Below are 26,203 nucleotides of genomic sequence, written 5' to 3'. Positions count from 1 at the left end.
CGAACAAATTGAGATAGAAGGCTAAAATTTTGCACACATGTATATTTTGCCAGTAGGCAGGTTAAGTTCGTAAATGGGTCATGTAGGTCCAAGTTTTCATATAGCCCCCATATAACGGTACCTCTCGATATTCGGTATTTTGATGATTTTAGCGACATTATTCACCGGAATTATTTCAAATTTGGCATTTGAAGTTCGTAATGGATACTACAGCCTAAGACAGAAAATTATCTGTGCAGGTTCACGTCTTCGTATAGCCCCCATATAACGGTACCCCCCGATATTCGGTATTTTGATGATTTTAGCGACATTATTTAACGGAACCGTTCCACATTTGGTATTTGAAGTTCGTAATAGATACTGCAGCAGAAAACGGAAAATGGGCCATGTAGGTCCACGTCTTCGTATAGCCCCCATATACCGTACCCCCCGATATTCGGTATTTTGATGATTTTAGCGACATTATTTACCGGGATTGTTTTAAATTTCGCATTTGAAGTTCGTAATGGATACTTCAGCCCATGCCAGAAAATTGTCTGTGCAGGTCCACGTCTTCGTATAGCCCCCATATAACGGTACCCCCTATATTCGGTATTTTGATGATTTTAGCTACATTATAAACACATTTTTCTTCAAGTTTCGCACTTATGACAAAAGTTGCCTATGCAGGTATACGTCGTCGTATAGACATTCGGTATTTTTTAAAATTTTAACAGAATTTTTAAAGGATTTTTTTTTATTTTATTTACTTATTTATTTTAATTTTTTTTTTTTTTGGAAATTGCCAAATTTGTACCAAATGGTGGAGGGTATTAAAAGTTCGGCCCGGCCGAACTTACAGCTTTTTTACTTGTTTTCCACTCATTTACACTCTTAGAGAAAATTTTCCTAATTACTTTATTTTTTCAAACAGTAGTATCACGGGAGTTGAAATTTTAATAACACAACTAAATAATTAAAAAATAATATTTATAGAAAAATTCAATAATTTCAAAGATAAATTTTATTAACAATGAAACAAGTTTTTACATACCTTAATAATATAACATGCTGTGGATATACAATAAAAAAAAATACTGATACAAGATAATAATATTATAAAAAAAAATAAATAAATATACAAATATTTTACAAACTTATAATACATCGTTTACACTGGCAACAAATAAAAAAACAAAATAAAATTTTATTCGCATACAAAAAATTGAACAGAAAATGATGACTGACTTCTCTCATCTAGGGTACCAGCCTGGCTCTCGCATCATCGTCATAATCTCCCACTGTTCGGGTGATATCATTGTCGGGTTCCTCAACCATGATATTTGGTACAAGGGCAATGGATTGTCGACTCTTTTCCATGGCGCAAATTTCCTGAGGCTGTAAAACGAAAATGTATTGGGGAATATTTTAATGTGTTGTAATTTTACGAGTGGCGTAGTTAGATAGGTTAAGGTGGGTCTGAGGGATCTCTAAAATCCGTCAAGTGAATGGTATCATTTTTGCTGGCATAAGTCATAAGATTGCTGAAATAATTGCCAGAACCAACAAAAAGCACTAAAATGATACTAAACTTCTAGTATGGTACCATTTGGTATTATCTGAAAGGACAGAGATAAAAACCTGAAATTTGGTAAGAGAATCAAGTTTGAGAAGTACGTTAGATATTTGAATATGGTTTCGGAAATATGTACTAAGTGTACGAACTGTTCTAAGTGGCACTAAATTTGGACCAGTTTCGTTTAAGGTAAACTAAAGAAGCTGGAAATTTGAAATTTTGCATTAGGTCCCTGTTGGTGGTAGGTTAGTGGTAAAGAGGTGATTTTTGGAAATGTGTACTACAAGTGCATGAAAAGTACTAAATAGTACTACATTTGGTACAATTTGGTATTGGGTGAACGATATTGAATTTTGAAAATTGGTATTAGGGTCGTTGTTCATGTGTAGCCTGGACACATGGAGTTGGTTTTGGAAATGTGGTACATATTTGTACGAAAAGTACTAAATGGTACTAAATTTTGTATTGGGTGAAGGAATAAAACTGAAATCCTGGAATTTGATATTGAGGTCTTTGTTGTTAACTGGAATTGAAATATGGAGGTGGTTTTAGAAATGTGTACTAAAATTGTACGAAATGTAATAAATGGTACTAAATTTTTGTATTGGTGGAAGGGATAGGGCTGGAATCTTGAAATTTGATATTGAGGTCTCTGTTGGTATCCGGGATTAAGATATGGAGGTAGTTTTAGAAACGCGTACTAGAATTGTAGGAAAAGTACTAAATGGTACTAAATTTGGTATTGGGTGAAGTAATGAGGCTAGAATCTTGAAATTTGATATTGAGGACTCTGTTGATATCTGAGATTGAGATATGGAGGTTGATTTGGAAATGTGTACTAAAATTGTACGAAAAGTACCTAATTTCGTATTGGGGAACGGATATCTGGGATTGAGATATGGAGGTGGTTTTGAAAGTGTGTGCCATATTTGTAAGAAAAGTACTAAATATTACCAAATTTGGCATTGGGGAAGGGGATAGGGCTGAAATTTTGAAATAGAAGTCTCGTTGGTATCTGGAGGTGGTTTTGAAAATATATACTTCAATTATACGAAAAGTACTAAATGGTACTTAATTTTGGTATTGGGGGAAGGGATAGGGCTGGAATCTCGAAATTTTATTTTTGAGGTCCTTGTTGGTTTATGGGATTGAGAAAATTAGTTGGTTTTGGAAATTTGTACCAAAATTGTACTAAATGGTACTAAATTTGGTATTGGGGGAAGCGATAAATATGTCCCTTTCAAAAAAAAAAAAAATATCAGCCCATCTACGCCACAGTTGTCATTTCATCTTACCTTGGCCGTTTCGAGGAGAATTTCCGTATTATTGTTGGTCGTCGAACCGCGAAGAAATTTTTGAATTTTCGACCCAAAGAACATCCGATCGTTGTCCACATCGAACGATGCCGTTGTGGTTCCCGTCGAACTTCCCGTTCCGTTGCTGATGAGTCCACTGTCCAGGGTTGAGGTCTTGGCACTTCTCTGATGCGGCAACAGCGATGATAACGGATTCTGGAATTGCAGGTTACGAATGAAATCACGTTGGCCCTGCTGTTTGCGACGATAATACAAATACCCCAAACCACAAATTGTCAGTGCGACAGCCAGCAGCATAAGCATGACAAAGAGTACAGCATGCGATGAGCCTTCGCCATCTTCGGCCGCATTGGCGCGGTTTTTGAGCAGGGCACTCGTGGAGATTTCATTGTTCGAATCACAATATTTACTCTCACTAACAATGGAATCGCCACACATACATTCGTAACTGAACTCGGTTTGAACACACATGCCACGACATTTGGCCATGGTGCAGGGATTTCTATTCATCGGTTGCCTTGAAATGCCATCCACCAAAATATCCTCAGCATTGAGAATATTCAAGTTGAAGGCCTTGCACGCCTTCGATCCATAGAGATAACAGCGTACCGCCTCTCGAGCTCCCATATTCACAATGAAAACTTGATTTTCATACCATGTCAGGCCTGAAGGATGTATGACCACATTGCCTTTTTGTATGAGAGTTGTGGGTGTGCGACTCGAACCCGATCCATAGCTAATGGCCTGTAGAGTTTTACTCAACGATTCTGTATAGTAAAGGATTTTCTTGTAGGGATCACAGGCCAGTGTGGTAATAAAGGTATTATCTTTATTGAGTAAATAATCACGTTTTCCGCCACCATCTAGGCTAGTCATGGTTATGCGGGATCGATGACTGCCAAAGGTGTGAGCTTGCATAATGACAAAGAACAGCCGTCTATTGTAGGCATCCACGGCGAGCGTTTTTATTGTTTCTCTTGGCTGAACTTTAATCACCGCTCCGCACATTTTGGCCGTAAATGAACAAACTTCTATTTGATACTGCTCCGCGCGACTGATCACATAGACATTACCTGCAAAGAAAATGTGACATTTTTTAATATTCTTTTTTCTTTTGGAAAACTTAAAAGTCTTTAGCTTTGGAAATTTTCAAAATTAAAATCCGTTAAAAATTCTGTTAAAATCTAAAAAATACCGAATATAGCCGTTTTATTTGGGTCTATACAAAGACGTGGACCTGCAAATGCGAAACCCGAAAAAATCGAGAGAATCATGTAGCTAAAATCATCAAAATACCGAATATAGGGAGGTACCGTTATATCGGGGCTATATAAATACCTAGACCTGCATAGACAATTTTCTATCAGAGTTTGTAGTTCCTATTAGGAACCTCAAGTACAAAATTTCAAACAATTTCGGTAAATATTGTACCTAAAATCGTCAAGATACCGAATATGAGGAGGTACTGATATATGGGGCCTAAACGAATACCTGGACCTGCATAGAAAAAATTTTGTCATAGATTGTAGTTCCCATTACGAATTCTAAATTCGAAATTTAAAACAACTCCGGTGAATAATGTCGCTAAAATCATCAAAATGCCGAATATCGGGAGGTACCGTTATATGGGGGCTATACGAAGACGTGGACCTGCGCTGACAATTTTCTGTCTTAGACTTTAGTATCCATTTCGAACTTCCAATACCAAATTTGAAACATTTCCGGTGAATAATGTCGCTAAAATCATTAAAATACCGAATATCCGGAGGTACCGTTATATGGGGGCTATATGAAAACGTGGACCTTCATGGCCCATTTACAAACTTAACCTGCCTACTGGAAAAATAAACACGTGTGCAAAATTTTAGCCATCGCTATCCCAACTTACCCGTTATCCAATCCACTCCGACTTTGCTTGGCATTTGAACTTCCAAGGCCGCCTTAATCTCACCACTATCAATATCGACCATATACAAAACATTCTCACCCTCTGTGGTGAAATAACCTCTACGCAAACGTATATTAACGTCGAATCCTAGAACCTTGGAATCGTTGGCCTTCCAAGCCACCTTCAAGACAATCGGTTGTTCCGTCATACTGCGTACCTCATCAAAGGTGGTGAACAACAATGATCTTTCACTTTCAATAGATTTACACGAAGTCTTATCGGGACGCATCATAAAGTCGGGGAAGCAAGAACAACGATAGGAACCCATGGTATTTTCACATAACTGGGCACATGGATCCATTTCCTGACATTCATTGATGTCCAAGCAGCTGCGATGATCGGCATCAAGTTTGTAGCCACTGAAACATGAACAAACCGCCCCCGAGGGTGTGGGACGACATTTGTTTTGGCACACTGGATGGCCAGCCTGGGCATCACAGGCGGTCTTACACAGGGGACCTTCATCCGCGCCCGTGTCACAATCATCGAAACCATTACAGACCCGTGACTCGTCAACACACTGTCCATCTTTACAGTCGAACATGTTGGGACCGCAAGCCATTTCATGGGAATGTTTTGTATTTGTGGTACGATTCCAGGCTCCATGATGATCACAGTTCTCTTCATCCGAACCATCGGCACAATCTTTCTCGTGGTCACATGTGAATTCATTGCGAATGCATTCCTTGCTTGTCTTACAATGGAATTCATAGATACTACAAATATTGCCGCAGTCTACCTCGTCCTCGCCTCGTGGACATTCGGCGGTGCCATTGCATTTGGCCGACATATCTAGGCAAACATTTGGATCACTGGGACACTCAAACATGGGCACGCGATCATCACCGCAAGCCATTTTACGTTTTTTGCCCGCCGTCATGTCGCAATTCATTTCATCCGAAGTATCGCCACAATCATTGTTGCCATCGCACACCAGCCGTCGATCAATACATTGGCCCAACAGGCATTTGTGCATGTTCGGAGGGCATTCTCGAATACCTGAAAGATGGAAGATGCAAATGAGATGGTATTTTATATATTACTTAAGGCTAGGATACACATAATGTTAAAGTCATATGTAAAGCTGGTTTTTCTACATTTATGTTGAGCAATTTTGTAGCATACTTTAAGGAGCTTCACACAATTTCTTACTTTGGAGGTTAAATTACTTCTACTTACCACACTTCTCATGTTCATCGGATCCATCCTTGCAATCAATTTTTCCATCACATTCCCAACTCTTTGAGAGGCAGGTACCGGAATTGCACTGGAACATATCTGGGCCACATATGCGCCTGGGGTTGGTCACATCTTTGCCTCGGGCCAGGCGACAGTCGGCCTCATCGGAATTATCACCACAATCATTGAAACCATCACACATGACACTAAAGTCCACACAATTGCCATTATCACAGACATGCTGATGGCGGTGACAGAATTTTGATTTATCTAAGAAAACCATTTCAAAATCAGATTTACAAACCGACTTAACAAATCCAAACTTACCAAATTTCTCGCAATGCTCCTCATCGGAACCATCTTGGCATTGTTTCTTGCCATCACAACGCTGATCGCCTTCCACACACTGCTCACCATTGTGGCATCTAAATTCGCCCATGGTACAGATGACTTGCGGCTTATGACCCTTGCCATTTTCACAATTCTCTTCATCCGAACCGTCAGGACAATCTTTACGTCCATTACATTTTCTCGACAATGTCAAACATTCGCCAGAATTACAACGGAATTCACAATCCAGTGCCTCAATACAGCTACGATTGGTGGCATCGCGAAATACCAAACCAGCCGGACAAAGGCATGCCGAGGCAAATTTACCCAATGTTACACAAATGTGTGAACAACCACCGTTCCAATGCTGGCAGGGATGATCCACAACAATTGGTGACGAACTGGCCAATATGGGAATTTTGGCAGGCAAAGATACGCTGCTATACAATTCGCGATTTACTTCAATATCGAAACGTTTCAATGGTCCCATGTTGCTTTTATGCGTCCAGTGAATAATATTCGAATTCAATTCTGTCCAGAACAAGTCTTCATCAACAATGGCAATGGAATATGGACGTTTTAGGCGACCGCGAAAAGTGTAGGCCCTTAAATTGCGATAATCGGAAAAGGAGATACGGCCAAAATCACTATCGGCCCAATAGAGGGTTTTTGTTTCAAAATCGGTGGCAAAACGAATATCATCATCGCCCAACTCATCTTCGAAGGCGTGAGTGTGTTCCCCCGTGCCACTTAACGATTTCTGATCGATGTGGACATGGTGCCGCGATCTCAACGCAATAAACATAATTCTGAAAATAACAATTTTAAAGTGATACATTAAAACTTGATTGATTTGGAAAAGCTTAGAAATTTGTATTGTCGTTATCTGAACTTACCCATCGTCCGGTATGACAGCCAGGCCTATGGGAACCTCTATGCCCGAGAAAAACGAAACAATGGCTCGTTGTTTGGTTTGCAGCGAGAGAACTTCAACAACATGCCGTTCCGAGTCACTCCAATATAAAGAATACGACAAGTGATCTGAAATTCAAGAATATTTTTATAAAATACTGGCAGGAGCTCTGTAAAAATATGTCAAAAATGAAAAATTTTCCGGTTGAAATATGTATTCAATTTCAATATTTAAAAGAGGATAAATATTGAGCATTGAAGTCTCTTATTGCCTAATAATGGATCCTAATAAAGAATACCTAAAAGCCATCGGCACCTCTCTAATGGTGGCTATATAAAAACGTGAAACAATTATTGGGAGCAAATTCAAAGGAGAAGACTGAAAACATGAAAGGAGCAGTCTAAGTCCACCAACAACAAATAAACACCAGAATAAGAAGAAAATCATGAAGGTAAATGTGGGACCAAGCAAGAGAAGGGAAGTGGGATTCTGATGACGAGTGTCTGAATTTTATTGCAGCAAAGAGGATGAAGTTTCTTGAACATATTTCTATCTAGCATCCGAAAGAAAAATCGGTTAACCGTCATCTTAAGCTCCAAATCAAGTACTACACGAACAATACTGCTCCATTTAGAGGGCAATATGATAAAGGTAAGCTCAGAAGCAGAATCTCTGCAAATCTTTGTTAGACTGATATCCTAGGCAGAGCTTAGAAATACTCGTATTTACGCCACTTTCACTCCTTTTTCAAATTCGAGCGGGAGAACGCCTGGAACATTCTCTGTTTTTCTAAGAGCTACTTCGGATCAAAAACTAATGTCTTAGAACGCATTGTCGTCAATCTGAAGCAACAAAGAATATGACAGACCTGTTGGGTACACACGGACATACAATTCAGAAAACAAAACAATTATTTTCACTCGATTTCACTCTCAGGGTAAATTCTTACTCCATTTTAAACATTTTGACTCCTACTGTTATTATATCCTTCACCATTCTATGGAGGGTATATACCCTTTGCCATTCCCTTTGTAACTCCTCGAAATACTTATGACAGACCCTATATAGTTTTTATATTCTAGATCAACGTGAAAATCTAAATAGATTTAGGAATTTCCGTCTGTCTGTTGTAATAACGCTATCTTTCAAACGGATTGAGATAGAAGGCTAACATTTTGCACACATGTGTATTTTCCAGTAGGTAAGTTCTTAAATGGAACATGTCGGTCTACGTTTTCGTATAGCCCCCACAAAACGATAACTCCCGATATTCGATATTTTGATAATTTTAGCGACGTTATTCACCCGAATTGTTTCAAATTTTGTATCTTAATGGGTACTACAACCTAACTACGAATTTCTTATGCCGGTCCACGTAAAAGTACCTTGCAATATCTGGTATTTTTTTGGTATTAGAGACATTTGGTATTACAGACAGGAATGGTTTCAAATTTCGTATTTAAAGTTCGTAATGGATATTAAAGCCTATGACAAAAAAATTCGCTTACAGGTCCACGTCTTCGTATAGCCACCATATAACGAAACATCACGATATTTGGTATTTTGATGATTTTAGCGGCGATATTCAAAGTATCTATTACGATTAAAATTTCGTAATAGATACTTTGACCTATGACAGAAAATTGTCTATGCAGGTCCACGTCTTCGTATGGCCTACATATATTTGATGATATTTGCGACATTATTCAACGAAATTGTTTTAAATTTCTTATTTGAAGGTCTTAATGGGTACAGCCTATTACAAATACCGAATGTACGACGACGTGGACCTGCATCATCAAAATACCGAATATAGGGAGGTACTATTATATCGGGGCTATACCAAAACGTGGACCTGCACATAACGTTTTCTGTCATAGGCTGTAGTATCCATTAAGAACTTAAAATACCAAATTTGAAACAATTCCGGTGAATAAGGACGCTAAAATCATCAAAGTACCGAATTCGGGAGGTACCGTTATATGGGGGCTATACGATGACGCGGACCTTCACAGACAATTTTCTGTCATTGGCTGTAGTATCCATTACGAACATCAAATACCAAATTTGAAACAATTCTGGTGAATAATGTCGCTAAAATCATAAAAATACCGAACATCGGGATGTACCGTTATATGGAGGCTATACCAAAACCAAAGCTAGAGTGATTTGACAAACTTAATATAGCATTCATACCATAGTGGAGGATAGAACAATTGCGTATGCAGGTTCTCGTCTTCGTATGGCCCCATATAACGGTTTTCGCTTAAAACGTATTTTTCGACAATTTTTTTAAGTTTCTTCCTCGAATAAATATTTTGAATATACATAATTTTTACATTTTTTAAATTTTTTGAATGAAAGCAAAAATGTCGGAAGTAGCATCAAATATTAGAATAAATTTGGATTTCTTCGAATAGGTCACCTTTGGCACGAATTATGGCCTTCAAACGGCAAATGAAAATGTCACACGCTGCCCGAATGTTGCTCTGCGATATTTTGGCCCATTTTTAGTGCCAACCTTGCTTTTCAAAATGCTCCACACACAATAGTCCAACGGATTGGTATCCGGAGATTTTGGTGGCCAATATGCGCTGGAAATTAAGCGAAGATCCTCATTTTGTAACCATTCTTGGGTGGCACGTGCTGAGTCCTGCTGGAATATCTTAGGTCTGCGGTCAAAATGTTTGCGTGTCCAAGGCTTCAATACACATTCCAGAATATTTTCTCCATAATATACGACATTAATACGAGCGGAGAGTGACCATCGGCTGTTATGGCGGCCCACGCCATCACCATGGCAGACGCTTGAGTTCTTGTGGCCAATCGAAGGTGCACATTTTCAGCTGACCTCTTTGGCAAGTAAACACGATCTTTTTGTTTGTTTACAAACTGCTGAACAAAGAATGTTTTCTCATCGGAGAAAACCAAGTTCGGCAGTTCACCACTTTCGGCCAAACGAAGCAACTCTTTAGCTCTTTTGAGTCTGTTGCGGTGTAAGTTCTTGCACTTTTTGCAATTTCAATGGCTTTATCCTGAGCTCATTTTTCAATATTTGCCGAATGGAATATTGCGATATGTTCAGCTCACGAGCCACTGCGACGCGGGTTTCGATCAATTTGCTTCTTTACTTTTCGAACCATTTCTGCTGATGTTGCTGTTTTCTTGCGTTCATTTTCTTGGCCTCGGGCTACGCTACCAGTATCACGGTAACGAGCAATGGTGCGAGACACAAAAGATTTATTTAGATTTATATGCTGGAGTGCTCTAACAATAGCCACTTGTGGTTTTCCAGCCAAATTTAAAAAATCACACTATAACGTGTCTGAATTATTGAATACAGAATTGTAAGACTCGCATTTTAAAAAGGGCTTCATTTTGTTTGAAGCAACTTGAATCGGGGAATAATATAACATCCATATTAAACCCAAATTACGTAATATTATGCTTGATTATTCAAAATCGCACTTTATTATCAAGCCGTATATATGACTGCTAACATTTTATTTGATTATCGAAATTGAATATCAAGCACTGCATTCGATTTTTAAAAAAGTTCTTTAAATATCAGTTGTAAATTATTGATTATAAAATATTGTATTTTATTAACAAGTTCGGGGCATTTGATAATCGATGAAAAAGTGCATTTGATAACTAAATGGTGCATTTGTAAATCAGACAGTATGTTTGATTCTTAAATTTTTGTATTTTATTATAAAGCGGTATATCTCTTTTTTGCACTTTTTTTTAATTGGCATAACATGTACTTTGAATATTAAGCAGAATTTTTGATTTTCAGTATTTTGAATATCAGAACTGATTGTCAAACGATGTATATGAAATAGAATGTTAAAGATAAATCAGTGTATATTGATTTTTATAAAAATATTTTCATACCCTCCACCATATTATGGATAACATCCCCAAATATTCGTCGTAGACCCCATAAAGTATATATACTCATGATCAGCGTAAAATTCTAAGCCCATTAAGCGATGTCCGTCTGCTTGTGTATTGTAATCACGAACGAATAGAGATAGAAGGCTAAAAACACATGTGTACTTTGTCAGTGGGACAGGCATGACCCACGTTTTCGGATAGCCCCCTAATAACGGTATCCCTAATATCCGGTATTTTTATGATTTTAGCAACATTATAGACCGGAATTGTTTCAAAGTGGAAGATGTTCATGTCCGAATAGTCCCTATATAATAGTACCTCCTAATATTCGGTATTTTAATGGGTATTAGAGACATTATAGACTGGATTTGTTTCAAATTTCGTATTTAAAGATCATAATACGTACTAAAGCCAGTGGCAAAAAATTGCGTATGCAGGACCCCGCCTTTGTACAGCCACCATATAACGATATCTCCCGATATTCGGTATTTTGCTGATTTTAGAGACATTATTTACTGGAATTGTTTCAAATTTTGTATTTAAAGTTCGTAATAGATACTTGACATGACAGAAAATTATATATGCAGGTCCACGTATTCGTATACCACACTTTTTTCGGTATTTTGTTGATATTAGCGACATTATTCAATGAAATTGCTTTATATTTCGTATTTGTTCTAATGGCTAAGACAAAAAATTGCGCATAACCCCCATATAAAGGTTTTTATTTAAACAGTACTTTTTGACGAAATTTTCTTAACGTTTTTTTTTAACCATACATAGTATGGAGGGTATATTAAGTTCGTCATTCCGTTTATAATTCATCGAAATAATCTTTTTTGGCCCAACAAAGTATATATATTCTTGATAAGCGTAAAATTCTAAGACGATGTCCGACCGTCTGTTGTAATCACGCTACAGTCAAAACAAATTAAGATAGAAAGCCAATTTTGCACAGATCCCCCTTTTGTCAGCAGGCAGGTCGAGATCGAAGATGGGCTATATCGGTCCACGCTCTCATATAGCCCCCATATAACGATACCCCCCGATATCCGATATTTTGATAATTTTAGCCACATTTTCCAATGGAATAGTCTGAAAATCCACACGAGGAGTTCTCCCTGAAAGAAAATTGTCTATATAGGTCCCCGATATCGTATAGCCCCTATATTTCCACATTTTTCGACGGAATTGTCTGAAATTCTAACAAAGAGTTCTTTGTGAGTACTTTACCTTTAGACATAGATTTGTCTATATAGATCCACAATATCGTATATCCCCCCCCTTATATCGGCACCTTCCGATATTAGGTATTTTAAAGATTTTTACAGAACTTTTAATGGAATTTAATTTATTTATTTATTATTATTATTATTTTTTTTTTTTGAAAATGTCCTAATTCGTTCCAAATGGTGGAGGGTATTCAAAGTTCGACCCGGATGAACTTATTGCTTTTTTACTTGATTTATACCCTCCACCTTGGGGAGGAGGGTATATTAAACTTGTCATTCTGTTTGTAACACCTCTAAATATCCGCCGTAGACCGCATAAAGTATACATTCATACAAGTCGATTTAACGAGGCCTGTCTGCCTGTTGAAATCACGCTTTAAAATTTAAAACAGTAGTTTTCATTGTGTCTAGGATGAGATGAGGTATATCGGTCCACGTTTTGCGATTGCCCCATATAACGGTACCTCCCGATTTGTAGTTCGTTATGGGTTCTAGCTCCGGTGGCGGAACAGTGTTTACATAGGTCCACGTTTTGGTGTACTCACATTTTTCTACGGATTTGTCTATAAATTGGTTTTTGTAGTTCGTTATAGGTTCTAGATCCGGTGGCAGAACATTTCATATTTAGGTCTATGTTTTCCTATAGCGCACATCAGATATTCTGCATTTTGACGATTTAAAAAGAATCGAGTACTCGATATAGTCAAAAATTTATCCGTAGTGGGAACATTTAAGCTTACTCCCAAGTGAAGCATACTCACGATCAGGAGGGCTTGAAGAGTACGGATTTTATTAGAAATTAGGTTCTTCTCTTTTATTTTATGTGGGAGCCCACTCATTTTTGGAGTGGGAATTCATATGTTCGAAAAAGAGTAAATGTATGTTCTAAGAGTGAAATAGAGTGGAAAATATTTTTGATCTTGCTGTGAATCGTGTACAAAGGCCAAGAAGTTAAAAAAACAGCAGAACGTATTGCAAGCGACCCATCAATCACACTTAAGTCGACATCCGCCAAAGCATATGAGAAAATATCTTCATGATTTAGAGAGAGCCTCTAGACCAGGTTTAGCTACCCACTAATGCAAAAGCTTTGATTGTATATGTTTCACATCAAGCAACCGGACCTCCTACTTCATTGAAAGCAGAACAGCTACTGTCTGTCGGCACATCAAATTTGATGTTGGTAAACAAGCGAACAGTTCTAGTGGTGAGTTTACCGATCGATGTTGAGTTTTATACACACGAGCGGAATTTACTCCCACTCGAAAAATAGCAAACCATACTCACTCTTATTCGAGTGGCATAGAAACGGTCAGTATACTATATTTTTTTTTTGTACTCCAGGAAATATTCTCCCAATTCGAGCGCGTTTCTCTCTCTCTCTCTCTCTCTATCTCTACTCGAATTCGCGTGAACATTTCGGATATCTGATATCAATTTCAAATTTTCTACGCCTCTACGACAACTTACCAAAAGCCAAACCGGTAACATTGCCCAAATTAGCACGCACCAATTTCGTCATGTACTGTCCCTTTAAATTGAATTCTCCTATTACATGCTGATAATTATCTGCAACAAAAACCGTATTGTTGATATTGTTGTAGGCCATTTCATGGATGAACAGGTCTAAATTATGTGTAGACGAAACTGTGTGGCGACCAAATGTTGTGTGTTCCATTTCGACGAGATTGCTTCGAACACCCAGGAACAGACGCTGCTTCTTGTGGGTCTTAATGCAACGCAAATGATCCGGACCCAGCTGCATACCATCTGGACAGGCACAACTATAACGGTTGTTCTCGGCCAGCAGACACAAATGGGAACAGCGGGCCCTCTCACATTCATGGGCGACTTTCTTTTGTTTCGACGAATGATAGATGTGCACCGCATAAATGGTGCGATCTTTGGTTATGATTTTGTGATCTTTGCCAGTGAATTTGTTGCACGAATGTATCGATTTTGTGCCCCAGTCGGACCAGTAAAGTTTATCCTCAAATATGGCCAAACCATAGGGATGTTTCAGGATATCCTCTAAGACGGTGCGACGATCTTTGCCATCCGATCGAACACTTTCAATCGTGGCCAGCTTGGCATCAACCCAATATACCCGATCATTGTACATATCCAAAGCTACACCATTGGGCCAATGGATTTTATCGGTTACCAGGCGTATGGAATTTGTGCCATCCATGGAGGCACGGGCAATAATGGGTATTACACCCCAATCGGACCAAAATATCTGGGAACGTTGAGGCCACAAAGCCACTCCGCGCGGTTGATGAACATCATCGGTGACCAGGACAGTGCAATAGCGGCCATCATTCGAGCAGACCGCAATATGATGCATAACATTATCCGAAAAATAAATGTTGCCTGAAAATGCAGATCGTCACATTAAATGACATTCTTATCTTGTCTTATTTCTCAACCCACTTACCAGTTAGCCAGTCTACTGCCAAATCCTCGGGAGCGTCTAGGCCGGAGGTCAGCAAAATCTCTTGCTGTGTACCATCCGGATTGGCCTTGACTATACTTTCACCTTCGTTTTGTATATTGGTCCAGTAGATATGCTCACCGTTGTATGACACGCCTATTACCTTTGTCAGATTCTTAGCCACTGTATAGACACGACGCGAACGCAAATTGACACCCATAACCGTCACCTGGGTCGTATACAGCAGTAAAGCCTCTTCACCGACCGCTTCGCACGTTCGATTATCTTCCTTCAGCATATAACCTTCGTCACACTGACAGCGATAACTACCCAAGGTGTTGATACACATTTGACTGCAGACACCAAATTGTTCGACGCATTCATCAATGTCCACACACACATCTTGGGCCAGCGAATGTTTAAATCCTCTGGGGCATATACATTCCGCTCCCGATTGTGGCATCATTTTACATTTGGCAGCTGGAGGACATTTTTTATTTTGACAACTGTTAGCTGTTTGATTACAACGAAATGATTCATCGGTTCGATCCGGACAATCAATGACACCGTCACAGGCTTTTTCTAGCGGAAGACAAGTCATGTTGTTGCCACAAAGAAATTTGTCCATTTCCGGAGTACAGTCATCGGCTGGAAGGGAAATATAAACAATTTAGAAACTACGATATTAAAAGTAAGGGAAAGTCAAAAGTCAGGACTTTTTGACAAGTATTTTCCATATGGTGCACAATTAACCCGAAATCGGTTGAAGATATATATGGGAGCTATTTCCAACTCTGAACCGATCTTGGCAAAATTTTAGGCACTTATTTCTGGGCTGTATCTGATATCTTGTACCAAATATTCTTGTGGAGTGCATATTACGAATTTGAGGGAAAACACCAAATCGGATAAAGATATATCTGAACCGATTTTCACCAAAATTAATGTATTGCTTCTAAATTAAAATTTGATCAGATGTGCCAAAATTCAGGTCATTTGGACTGATATCGGTCATTTGGTGTACAATAAACCTGAAAACGACCAAAGGTATACAGGGTAAAAACTGCAAAAAAGTCAAACGCCATAATTTTTACATCTTGTTTTTTAAATTTTATTGAATGAAAGCCTAAGATGTCGGAAATAGTGTCAAATTTTAGAATAAGTTTAGATTTGTTCGAATTGGTCAGCTTTGGCACGAATTATGGCCTTCAAACGGCCAATGAAACTGTCACACGCTGCCCAAATGTTGCTCTGTGGTATTTTGGCCCATTCCCGGAGAAGTGCTTGCTTGAGGTGATCGACACTTTGGTATTTTTAGTGCCAACCTTGCTTGCCCAAAATACTCCAGACACAATAGTCCAACTGATGGGTATCCGGAGATTTTGGTGGCCATTTTGCGCTGAAAATGAAGCGAGGAACCTCATTTTGTAACCATTCTTGGGTGGTGCGTGTTGAGTGCGATGGTGCTGAGTCCTGTTGGAATGTTCAAGGTCTGTGGCCAAAATGTTTGCGTGCCCAAGGCTTTAATACACCCTCCAGAATATTTTCGCGATAATATTCGGCATTTATTCTAATGCCACTGTCGATTACTACGAGCGGAGAGTGACCATGTTATGGCGGCCCGCACCATCACCATGGCCGGCGTTTGAGTTCTGGTGGTCAACCGAAGGAGCACATTTTCAGCTGACCTTTTTGGCAAGTAAGCACGATCATTTTGTTTGTTTACAAACTGCAGGACAACAAATGTTTTCTCATCGGAGAAAACCAAATTCGGCAGTTCGCCACTTTCGGTCAAGCGAAGCAACTCTTTAGCTCATTTGAATCTATTTTCTTTCTGTTGCGGTGCTAGTTCTTACACTTTTTGGAATGACTTTACCCCGAGCTCATTTTTCAATATTTGCCGAATGGAATATTGCGATATGTTCAGCTCACGAGCCATTTTTCGGCCTCTGCGACGCGACGATCAAGTCGCTTCTTTACTTTTCGAACCATTTCTGCTGATGTTGCTGTTTTCTTCCGTCCACTTCCTTGACGTCAGACTACGCTACCAGGATCACGGCAACGAGCGATGGTACGAGACACAAAAGATTTATTCTCATTTAAATGCTGGAGTGTTCTAACGATAGCCACTTGTGGTTTTCCAGCCAAATAAAAAGAAATCACACTATCACGCTTGAATTCCATCACGAATAACTTTTTTTCTGGAGAATTCTCAACAAAACGCTTTTGTACACTAGTAAACAATATAATGAACTGTCACTGGAATAAATTTAACAGCTGTCAGACGAGTGGCTTAGAAATTACAGCAGTCTTCAGTTGAATGCAGTTTTTTTTCATCTCACCCTAAGATTCACGTTTTGGTATATGGCCCGTATAAAGTGTCCATCGTTTTATGGTTCTTGGATATTCAAACCGATATTGCTTGTATTTTTATTATGCGTAATATGTGCAATATTCGTCCAATTTGGATGGATTTCGGAACCGAATTGGATTAGATATAAATATAGCTCCCATATATATATATTTCATCGGATTTGGTGTTTAAGTCAATGTACACTCCAAAACAATTATATTTGGTGTCAGATATCACATACGGCTCAGAAATACCTGTGCCACATTTTATCGAGACCGTCAAAGATTTGGATATATCTTAAATTTATACCTTCACCCGTATCAGCGAAAATTGGACGAATTCGTGCATATTCAGCTGAATGTTTCCATTTGGTAAACTGGGTTTACATTTATCTATTGCCCCGATATTATAAGTTTGATTGGGCCAAAAATTATGTAACACCTCGAAATATTGATTTCCTACATAGGAAAGTATATATGGATCTTCCTATCTCGCCGAGCTGAGTCGATCTAGCTATGTATGTCCGTCCGTCCGTCTGTCCGTCTGTCCATGTTAATTTGTAATCACTCTACAGGTCGCAATTATGGCCCGATCTTCACGAAATTTAGAATGGAGGTGGGCCTAGGGTCAGAATAGAACCCTATTTCTTTTGGAGATGATTGTAAATATTTAGGGGTCGAAATGGACCAAAAACTGAAAAATTTCCTGATTTTGCAGTTGCTCTACACCTCGCAATTATAGACCAATCAAAGCGGAAGTTAGCATGGGGCTAGAGCTTAGGGCTGGGCAGAAGCCTTCCAATTTTGATGGTCATCGGGTAATATTTAGTGGGTTAAATAGGCCACAACATTTGTGTTAAATAAAAGTTAAATTTTCCATTAAACCGCGAATATTTTTAATCCCGGCGAAATAACAAATAGACGAACAGGTCAATTCTGACCGCTACGTAGATACCGATAATTAATATATGGCATATATATAGCGAAATATATACAATGTATATATACAAAGGAAGGGGATGTGAGCTAGAATGCTTATATCTCAAGAATGGCTGGACCGATTTTGACAAATTTTGTCAATTCAGAATGCCCTCTTGACATAAAGGTATAAAACTTAAAAAAAATCGCAGAAAAATGTACCAATAAAGATGTTAATATAGATTTTGTAGTATTTTGTGACATTTTTTTATTTTTTTCATATTTTTTATCGCATGCGATTTTTTCAATTTGACTTATAATATTTTGTAATATTTTTTCACCTTACAACACAGGTTGGGGATATTAAATGCATATCGCAATTATCGTCCGATCTTCACGAAAAGGGTAGGGTTAGGGTCAGAAGGGCTAGGCCTATTGTTTTCAAAAATGTCCGCAATATATTTAGGGGTTGAAATGGACCAACAACTAAAAATTTTCCTGATTTTGCATCCGTTATAAAGGTCATAAATAGAAACCAAAGGACACGAAATCTCGCATGAAGTTAGAGTTTAGGACAGTGGGAAGAATGGACCAATATTTCTGTCTGAAAAATACCAACATTACTTACAGGCGATATCCGAAATACACAGAGGGCGAACTTCTGGCTTTTTTATGCCGATTTCGTTTACGAATATATCCAAATATTGTAGGCAAGCAAATATTGATGAGTCTAAATTTGAAGATACAGATTGGCCTCCTGCTTTTGGAGATGATCGCAAAATATTAGGGGTTCACATGAACCAAAAACAGAGAAAAATTCCTGATCACACAATTGAAGCCATTCGACACGCCTGAGAAGAGCGTTAAGGACAGGGAAGAATTCTAGCATTTTGGATGACCATTGAATTATTTTTAGCTGTAAAATGGACCACAACAACTAACACCACGACGGAGTGCGTAAATATTGGGCAAATGTCCCTGGTCAGAATGCTGAGGGTAATATCTGGGCTGTGTACCGCGAAATCTTCCAAAATGGATTAGGACATAAAGGGGCTTCTAACATATTGTAGTGTTGTAGGGTATCACATAGTCGGCCCGCACGACTATAGCCTTTGCTTACTTGTTTTTTTCAAAATTTTTGTAATTGTCTTTTTAAGAATCGCTTCTGAGAATTTTTTATGGACTTTTAACGTATGTTTTTTAAGGTTCACGTATTTTATAAAAATTTTAAATGATTATAGATTTTCTTTTTGATCGTGCATTCCTTAAGAATATTTTTTTTTCTAATACCATATCAACAATTATCCTTTATTTTTCCCACACTTACCACAAATCTTCTCATCACTGCCGTCGCCGCAATCATCTACACTGTCACAAACCCATTTCTTACTCTCCAAACAACGTTTGTTGGCACAGAAAAATCCCGTACAACTTGCCTCCGCACGAAGGCAACCGGCAATCTCATCCGAATCATCGGCACAATCACGCTTGCCATCACACATAAAATTTAGCGGTATGCATAGTTTATCCGATTTACAGGTATACTCAAATTGGGTACAATTTCGATGAACCGTCAACCAGCCACCTATGCCAAAGTCGGAAGCACCACTACGTTCATGATGGGCGCAATGCTGTTCATCTTCACCGCCGGGACAATTCTCAACATCATTGCACAAAAGATCCGATGAGAGGCAAGGACCATTTGGGAGAGTACACTGAAACCAGTTCGGTTTGCGACACATTTTAAAATCTGCAGAGAAAATAAAAAAAAATATATAGAAAATGCTTAATGAGGGTTATTTGATATTCAGATAAAATTTTCAAAAATTGAAATTGGTTATTAGGTTACAAAAAAAAAAAAAAAAAAAAAAAAAACAACAATTTAAAAAAGTCTAATTACTCTACAGGTGACTATTTATTTACGGAATAAAACTGGTATTAATGCCATGAAAGCACTCAGAATTAAAAGTACGAAAATTCATTTTTTCCCACAGTGTCCTACAGGCATAAATTTGGATATAGCCCCTAAATATGTCTTCATCCGATTTCACGTTTATTGAGTACCAAATTTGTAATATCGGCGAGAACTGAATGTACTTCAGCACCTACGACTGAATTTGTTGGAGATCGGTTCAGATATAGCTATAGCTCCGATGTGTATGCTTCAACCGTTTTTGTGCCCTGTGGTGTGGGGTATCATGTAGTCACCCGCTCTACTTTTGTCCGTTGTTAACTGGTTTTAATTTAGACCTCACCACAAAAAAGAACGCAAATGTCCGGAAATAGATATCGTCCAAAGAGTCATGGGTGTTTCGATCGAACTATAGGCTGCGATCATGCAATTTTGAAATATTGAATAACTAGTTAAAAAAGAAAATGCAAAGTTATATTTTCTACAAGCGAGTCCCCGCTACTTCGTCAGCGAAAAAATACCTTAAAAGCAATGATTCGTTCCAACAGTGACCTCTATATCAAATTTCAGAATTTCTGCTCTTTCCTTCACTTAATATTTAGTAACATTTAGTACGCATATCTAAAAACAACCTACATCTCTCCATCCTTGACACCAGCAGTGGTCCGAAATTAGTACCATTTAGTACTTTTTGTACAATTATAGTACACATTTCCAAACCCACCATCATATCTCAATTCAAGAGATATCAAGAGAGACCTTAATATAAAATTGAAGGACTCCAGCTCCATTCCTTCACTCGATACCCAATTTAGTACCATTTAGTACTTTTTGTACAAACAAAACAGGTGCCATCAGTAATATAAATATGAAATTTCAGAATTGTATCTCTATCCCTTCACCCATTACCAAATTTAGTACCATTCAGTACATTTCGTACAATTATAGTACACATTTCCGGAACCACCTCCATATGTCAGGCTACCAATGAACAGCGATCCTAATACCAAATTTCAGATTTCAAGCACTATCTGTTCACCCAATACCAAATATAGTACCATTCAGTACTATTTAGTACTTTTAGTGTACTTGTTGTACACATTTCCAAAACCACCTCGTTATCACAAACCTACCACCAAACGGGATCCTAATACAAAATGTCAATATCTTAGCTAGATCCGTTCACCCTAAACCAAGCTGTTCCAAATTTAGTACCATTTAGTACAGTTCGTGCACTTAGTTCCCATTACCAAAACCTCGATCATATAAACTTACTTTCCAAACTTGATTCTCATACCAAATTCTCATATCTACAATACCGATTGGAATCATTTTAGAAGTATACTACAATCTTAGAACTTTTCGTAACTTTTGTATTTGCAAAGAATGAATTTCCAAAATCTCTACTTCACACCAATTCTGAACCCAAAACCAAAATTCAGAAATGTAACTCTATCCGTTCAATCAATACTTAATTGTGTACCATTTATTACCTTTTGTACTCTCTAGTACTTATTTCCAAAAATTATTCCAATTTTCAGAACTCTAACTCTGTATGTAGGTTCAGACAATTCCAATTTGTACCAAATTTAGTACAATTTAGCACACATAAGAACAAGTTTCCAAAAGTTCCTACATAACACAATCCTATACTCTAACAGTATTCCTAATTTTAAATTTCAAAATTCCAGCCTTTGGGTTCAAGCAAATCCAAATTGTACCAAATTTAGTACACATAAGAACGAATTTTCAAAATGTCCTGCATACCCCAATCCTACACTCCAAATTTCCAATACAACCTCGATACCTCAATCATACAAACCCATAGAAATCTTATATCCAAATTTAGTACCATTTGATACACATAAGTACAAATTTCCATAACGACCTATAATTCAACAGTAATCTTAATTCGAAATTTCAGGATTCTAGCCCGATTGGTACACCCAAATCCAAATTGTACCAAGTCTAGATAAGTACGAATTTCCAAAATTCCCCACACACCCCAATCCTACACTCCACATTTCCAAAAAAACCTCCAAATCTCAATCGTACAATCTCATAGAAATCTTATTTCCAAATTTAGTACCAAGTTTAGTACCAGTACGTATAAGTACGAATTTCCATAATCACTGCCTCATACATTCCAATAAAGATCTAATTTTCCCTTTTTCAGTATTCCAGTGCTATCGGTTCATCCAAATCCATATTGCACCAAATTTAGTACCATTTAGTACACATAACCACGAATGATTCCTACATACCCCAGTTCTAAATCCCAAGAGTAATCTTAATTCGAAATTTCAGGATTCCAACTCTATTGGTTCACCCAAATTCAAATTGTACCAAATTTAGAACCATTTAGTACACATAGGTACGAATTTCCAAAACTACTTCCATATCCCAATCATATACTCCGACAGTAATCATACTTCCAAATTCCAGGATACCAGGGTGAACCAATAGATTCACCCAAAACCAAATTGTACCAAATTTATTACCATTTAGTACACATAATTACGAGAGCATTCTACAAACCCCAGACCTACATTCCAACAGTAATCTTAATTCGAAATTTCAATATCGGTTCACCCAAATCCAAATAGTACCAAATTTAGTACATTTTAGTTCGAATTTCCAAAACTACCTCCATATTCTAATTCTAAACTCCGACAGTGATCTTATTTTCAAATTTCAGGATACCAAATATAAATTGGTTCACCCAAATCCAAATTGTACCAAATGTAGTACCATTTTGATCACATAAATACGGATTTGGAAAACTTCCTGAATACACATATCCTACAATGCGATATTAATTTTCAAATTTCAGGATTTCAAATCCATCCATTACCCCAAAAATTTAAATTGTACCAAATTTAGTACAATTTAGTACACATAAAGGGGAATTTCTAAAACTACCTACATTTCTCAGTCCTACAATGCAATAGTAACCTTATTTCCATATTTTAGCACTCCAGCTCTACTGGTTCGTTCCAACAATTCAAAATTGTTCCAAATTTAGTACCACTTAGTACTTTTCGTATACATAAGTATAAATCTCGAAAACTAACTCCATATCCCAATCCTACACTCCGATTCCATCTCCTTTCGTTTCTCCTAATTTAAATTGTACTTTTCGTGCACATTAGTACAAATTTCGAAAAATACCTCAATTTCCCAATCCTACACTCTGTCAGTAATGTTAATTTCAAATTTCAGAATTCCAGCTGCCAAATTTAGTACCGTTTAGTACTTTTCGTATACATGAGGACCCACTTCGAAAACTATCTCCTTACAGCGAATATTCCTCAACCCTTATTCTCATTTCAAATTTAATTTTTTATCTCTAACCGTTTAAATGATACGAAATAGTACCAACGTTGTACATTTTATTACTTTTCGTACACTTTTTATTCGAATTTCCAAAAGTCCTTTGGTACAATCTATTATACATTCTATCAGTGACCCTCATTCCAAATTTAAGAGTTCCAGCTCTCCTCAAATACAAACGGTGCTCTATTTAGTACCTTTTAATACGTTTTGTGCCGTTCTAGTACGAAGCCCAGCCTTATCTGACCCCTTCGGATCAAGATTGACCCTTACCCAAACTTTCAAGATTTAAGCTTTAGCCGTTTCGCCTGGACTTTCATGAATCGTTAAGTGAGTCAATCAGTCAGTTAGTGAGTCAGTCAATGATAGATTGAAGAGAGCAGAAACCGCACACGTGTTCGCATACTCTCTCTCTCTCTCTCACACACAAAGAAATCCGATCACCATTTGTAGCCCGTACTTACCACAATCAATTTCATCAGAATTATCCGAACAATCGTAGCGACCATCACACATTTTTGTCTTCGAAATGCAACGACCATCTTTGCAGGCGAATTGATCCTCATTACATGGACCTCTGGCTTCGACATTTGGAATCATTTGTTGGAGGACACATAGAACAGCAAATATGCAAATTACAAGCGAACGGGAACATAGTGGTCTGCCACCGTAGTTTCTGGTGGTGGAAAATTCATTGACATTGGGAATTTTTTTGCGAACGTTATTCTGGAACGGACGTTGTGAAATCCAAGCCCTATGGAAACACATTAGTTTTGAGTAATTTAATATTTGTTTTCTTCTTCGTATTTGAGGTTAGGTATCACATTCATGCACTTACATTCGTTTGAATTTATTTTGTTGCGAAAGTAGTTTTTCAAGATTTTTTAAACAAAATTTAATTAACAACAATAATAAATTTAACAAAGTAGTATTTTTTTCGATAAATCAAGATTTTTGCGACACAAAAAAAAAATACAATAACAAAAAACAATTTAAGCCAAACTTTATAGTGCTTTGCAAAATGCTTGCACTAATAGCCTGACCTCAACTGAACGAACAATCGATTGAACAATCAATCAAATGACAAATTCGAAATTACTCCAGTTCTTCTATTTCGTATCAATTTGCAGCGATCATAAATGCCAATTCATGGAATTTCTATTCGAACACTGGTATACCGTTACATTTCGAAATTCTGTTGTTGTTTTTGTTTTTTCATATACATATTCGTACATATATGCAATGACAAATTAATCTAATGACAATAATATTCTAGTATATTCACTCGCGACAGATGTCGCCAAAACAGTTCGGGGGCTAGTTTTTGTAGTCATATGTTTGGATATACCCAGGCTTAAGTGTCCCACACGCTATTTAGACTTTCTGAGATATGGGTGATTTTGAAGGTTTTTCGGTAAGCTCTTTTTGAATTTTTGGTCAGCTTTCCTCTATCTGCTTTTTTTTTTTCAAAATATTAAATGAGCAATTCAATTATTTAACAAATAAAAAAGCCGTAAGTTCAGCCAAGCCAAACTTTGAATATCCCCCACCAATTGGAACGAATTTAGCAATTCTCAAAAACAATAAAATCCGTTAAAAATTCTGTTAAAATCTTAAAAACACCGAATGTAGCTGACATAGGCCTGCATAGGTAACTTTTGTCATAAGGCATTACAATATTCAAATGCGAAACTAAGAAAAACAAGTTAAATAGCAGTAAGTTCGGCCTTGCCGAACTTTGAAAATCCTCCACCATTTGGAACGAATTTGAAATTTTTCAAAAAATAAAATCCTTAAAATTGTAAAAATACCGAATATAGCCGTTATATTGGGGTCTATACGACGTGAACCTACATAGGCATTGTTTGTCATAAGCCATTACCATATTCAAAATAAACGGTGAATAATGTAGCTAAAATCATCAAAATATCGTATATAGGGAGGTGACGTTATATCGGAGCTGTGCGAAGACTGGTCCAGGTCTTATAGACAATTTTCTGTCACAGGCTGTAGCATCCATTACGAACTTCAAATACGACATCTCAAACAATTTCGGTGGGTTTTGTACCTAAGCTCGTCAAAATACCGAATATAGGGAGGTACTGATATATGCGGCCCATACGACGACCTGGGCCTGCATAGACAATTTTCTGTCACAGACTGTAGTTCCCATTACGAACTTCAAATACCAAATTTGAAACAATTCCGGTGAATAATGTCGCTAAAATCATCAAAATACCGAATACCGGGAGGTACCCTTATATGGGGTCTATACAAAGACGTGGACCTGCACAGACAATTTTCTGTCATAGGTTGTAGTATCTAATACGAACTTCAAATAACAAATTTTAAACAATTCCGGTGAATAATATTGCTAAAATCAACAAAGTGCCGAATATCGGGAGGTACTGTTATATGGGGGCTATACGAAGACGTGAATCTGCATAGACAATTTTCTGTCTTAGGCTGTAGTATCTATTTCGAACTTCAAATACCAAATTTGAAAAAATTCCGATGAATATTGTCGCAAAAATCATCAAAATACCGAATATCGGGAGGTACCGTTGTATGGGGGCTATCGTGGACCATTTTCAATACCAAAAGTCCTGCAGACATAATATAAATTTGAGAAAAATTTTATCAATCTACTTCAATTCGTTCGGAAGCTAGAGTGATTTCCACATACGGACAGACAGATAGACGGCCTGACGGACGGGCATCGCTTACTTACTTTGTGGGATCTAAAATGTATATTTCGAGGTGTTACAAACGGAATGACAAACTTTATATACTCTCCATACGATGGTGGAGGGTATAAAAATTGCTTTTGCAGATCCTCTTCTTCATTTAAACGGTATTTTTCGACAAAATTTCTGAACTG

At 37.6% G+C, this 26,203-nt stretch overlaps 2 protein-coding genes across 4 annotated transcripts in view; one reads left to right on the top strand and one right to left on the bottom strand.

The window, feature by feature from the left end:
• Positions 1-1,234: 1,234 nt before the first annotated feature.
• LOC105262288 (putative vitellogenin receptor) lies at positions 1,235-24,256 on the bottom strand. Its single transcript, XM_059119144.1, has 11 exons — positions 24,161-24,256; positions 23,787-24,076; positions 19,405-19,827; positions 14,811-15,455; positions 13,844-14,746; positions 7,225-7,369; positions 6,326-7,137; positions 5,999-6,268; positions 4,760-5,818; positions 2,851-3,944; positions 1,235-1,377 (listed from the first exon to the last, which is right to left on the bottom strand). Coding segments are annotated over exons 1-11 (5,784 nt in total). The 5' UTR covers positions 24,163-24,256; the 3' UTR covers positions 1,235-1,236.
• Positions 7,454-26,203, top strand: part of LOC101897370 (mucin-5AC) — a 65,863-nt gene continuing 47,113 nt past the window's right edge. Inside the window, exons 1-2 of one of the 3 annotated variants that reach the window (XR_009341696.1) lie at positions 7,454-7,692; positions 7,761-7,892. Coding sequence is in view for 2 of the 3 variants with exons in the window: in XM_059119146.1 (XP_058975129.1) it covers positions 7,884-7,892 (9 nt within the window). In the remaining variant the exon portion in view is untranslated. Of the gene's footprint in view, positions 7,893-26,203 lie in introns of all 3 variants that reach the window. The other 2 variants (XM_059119146.1, XM_059119147.1) reach the window with 2 other exon arrangements.

Source organism: Musca domestica, unplaced genomic scaffold (genome assembly GCF_030504385.1).
Source record: "Musca domestica strain aabys unplaced genomic scaffold, Musca_domestica.polishedcontigs.V.1.1 14, whole genome shotgun sequence".
In the NCBI taxonomy this organism is placed as follows: Eukaryota; Metazoa; Arthropoda; class Insecta; order Diptera; family Muscidae; genus Musca; species Musca domestica.
The sequence above is the reverse complement of the archived record's forward strand: the minus strand, read 5'-3'. Positions and strand labels throughout refer to the sequence as shown.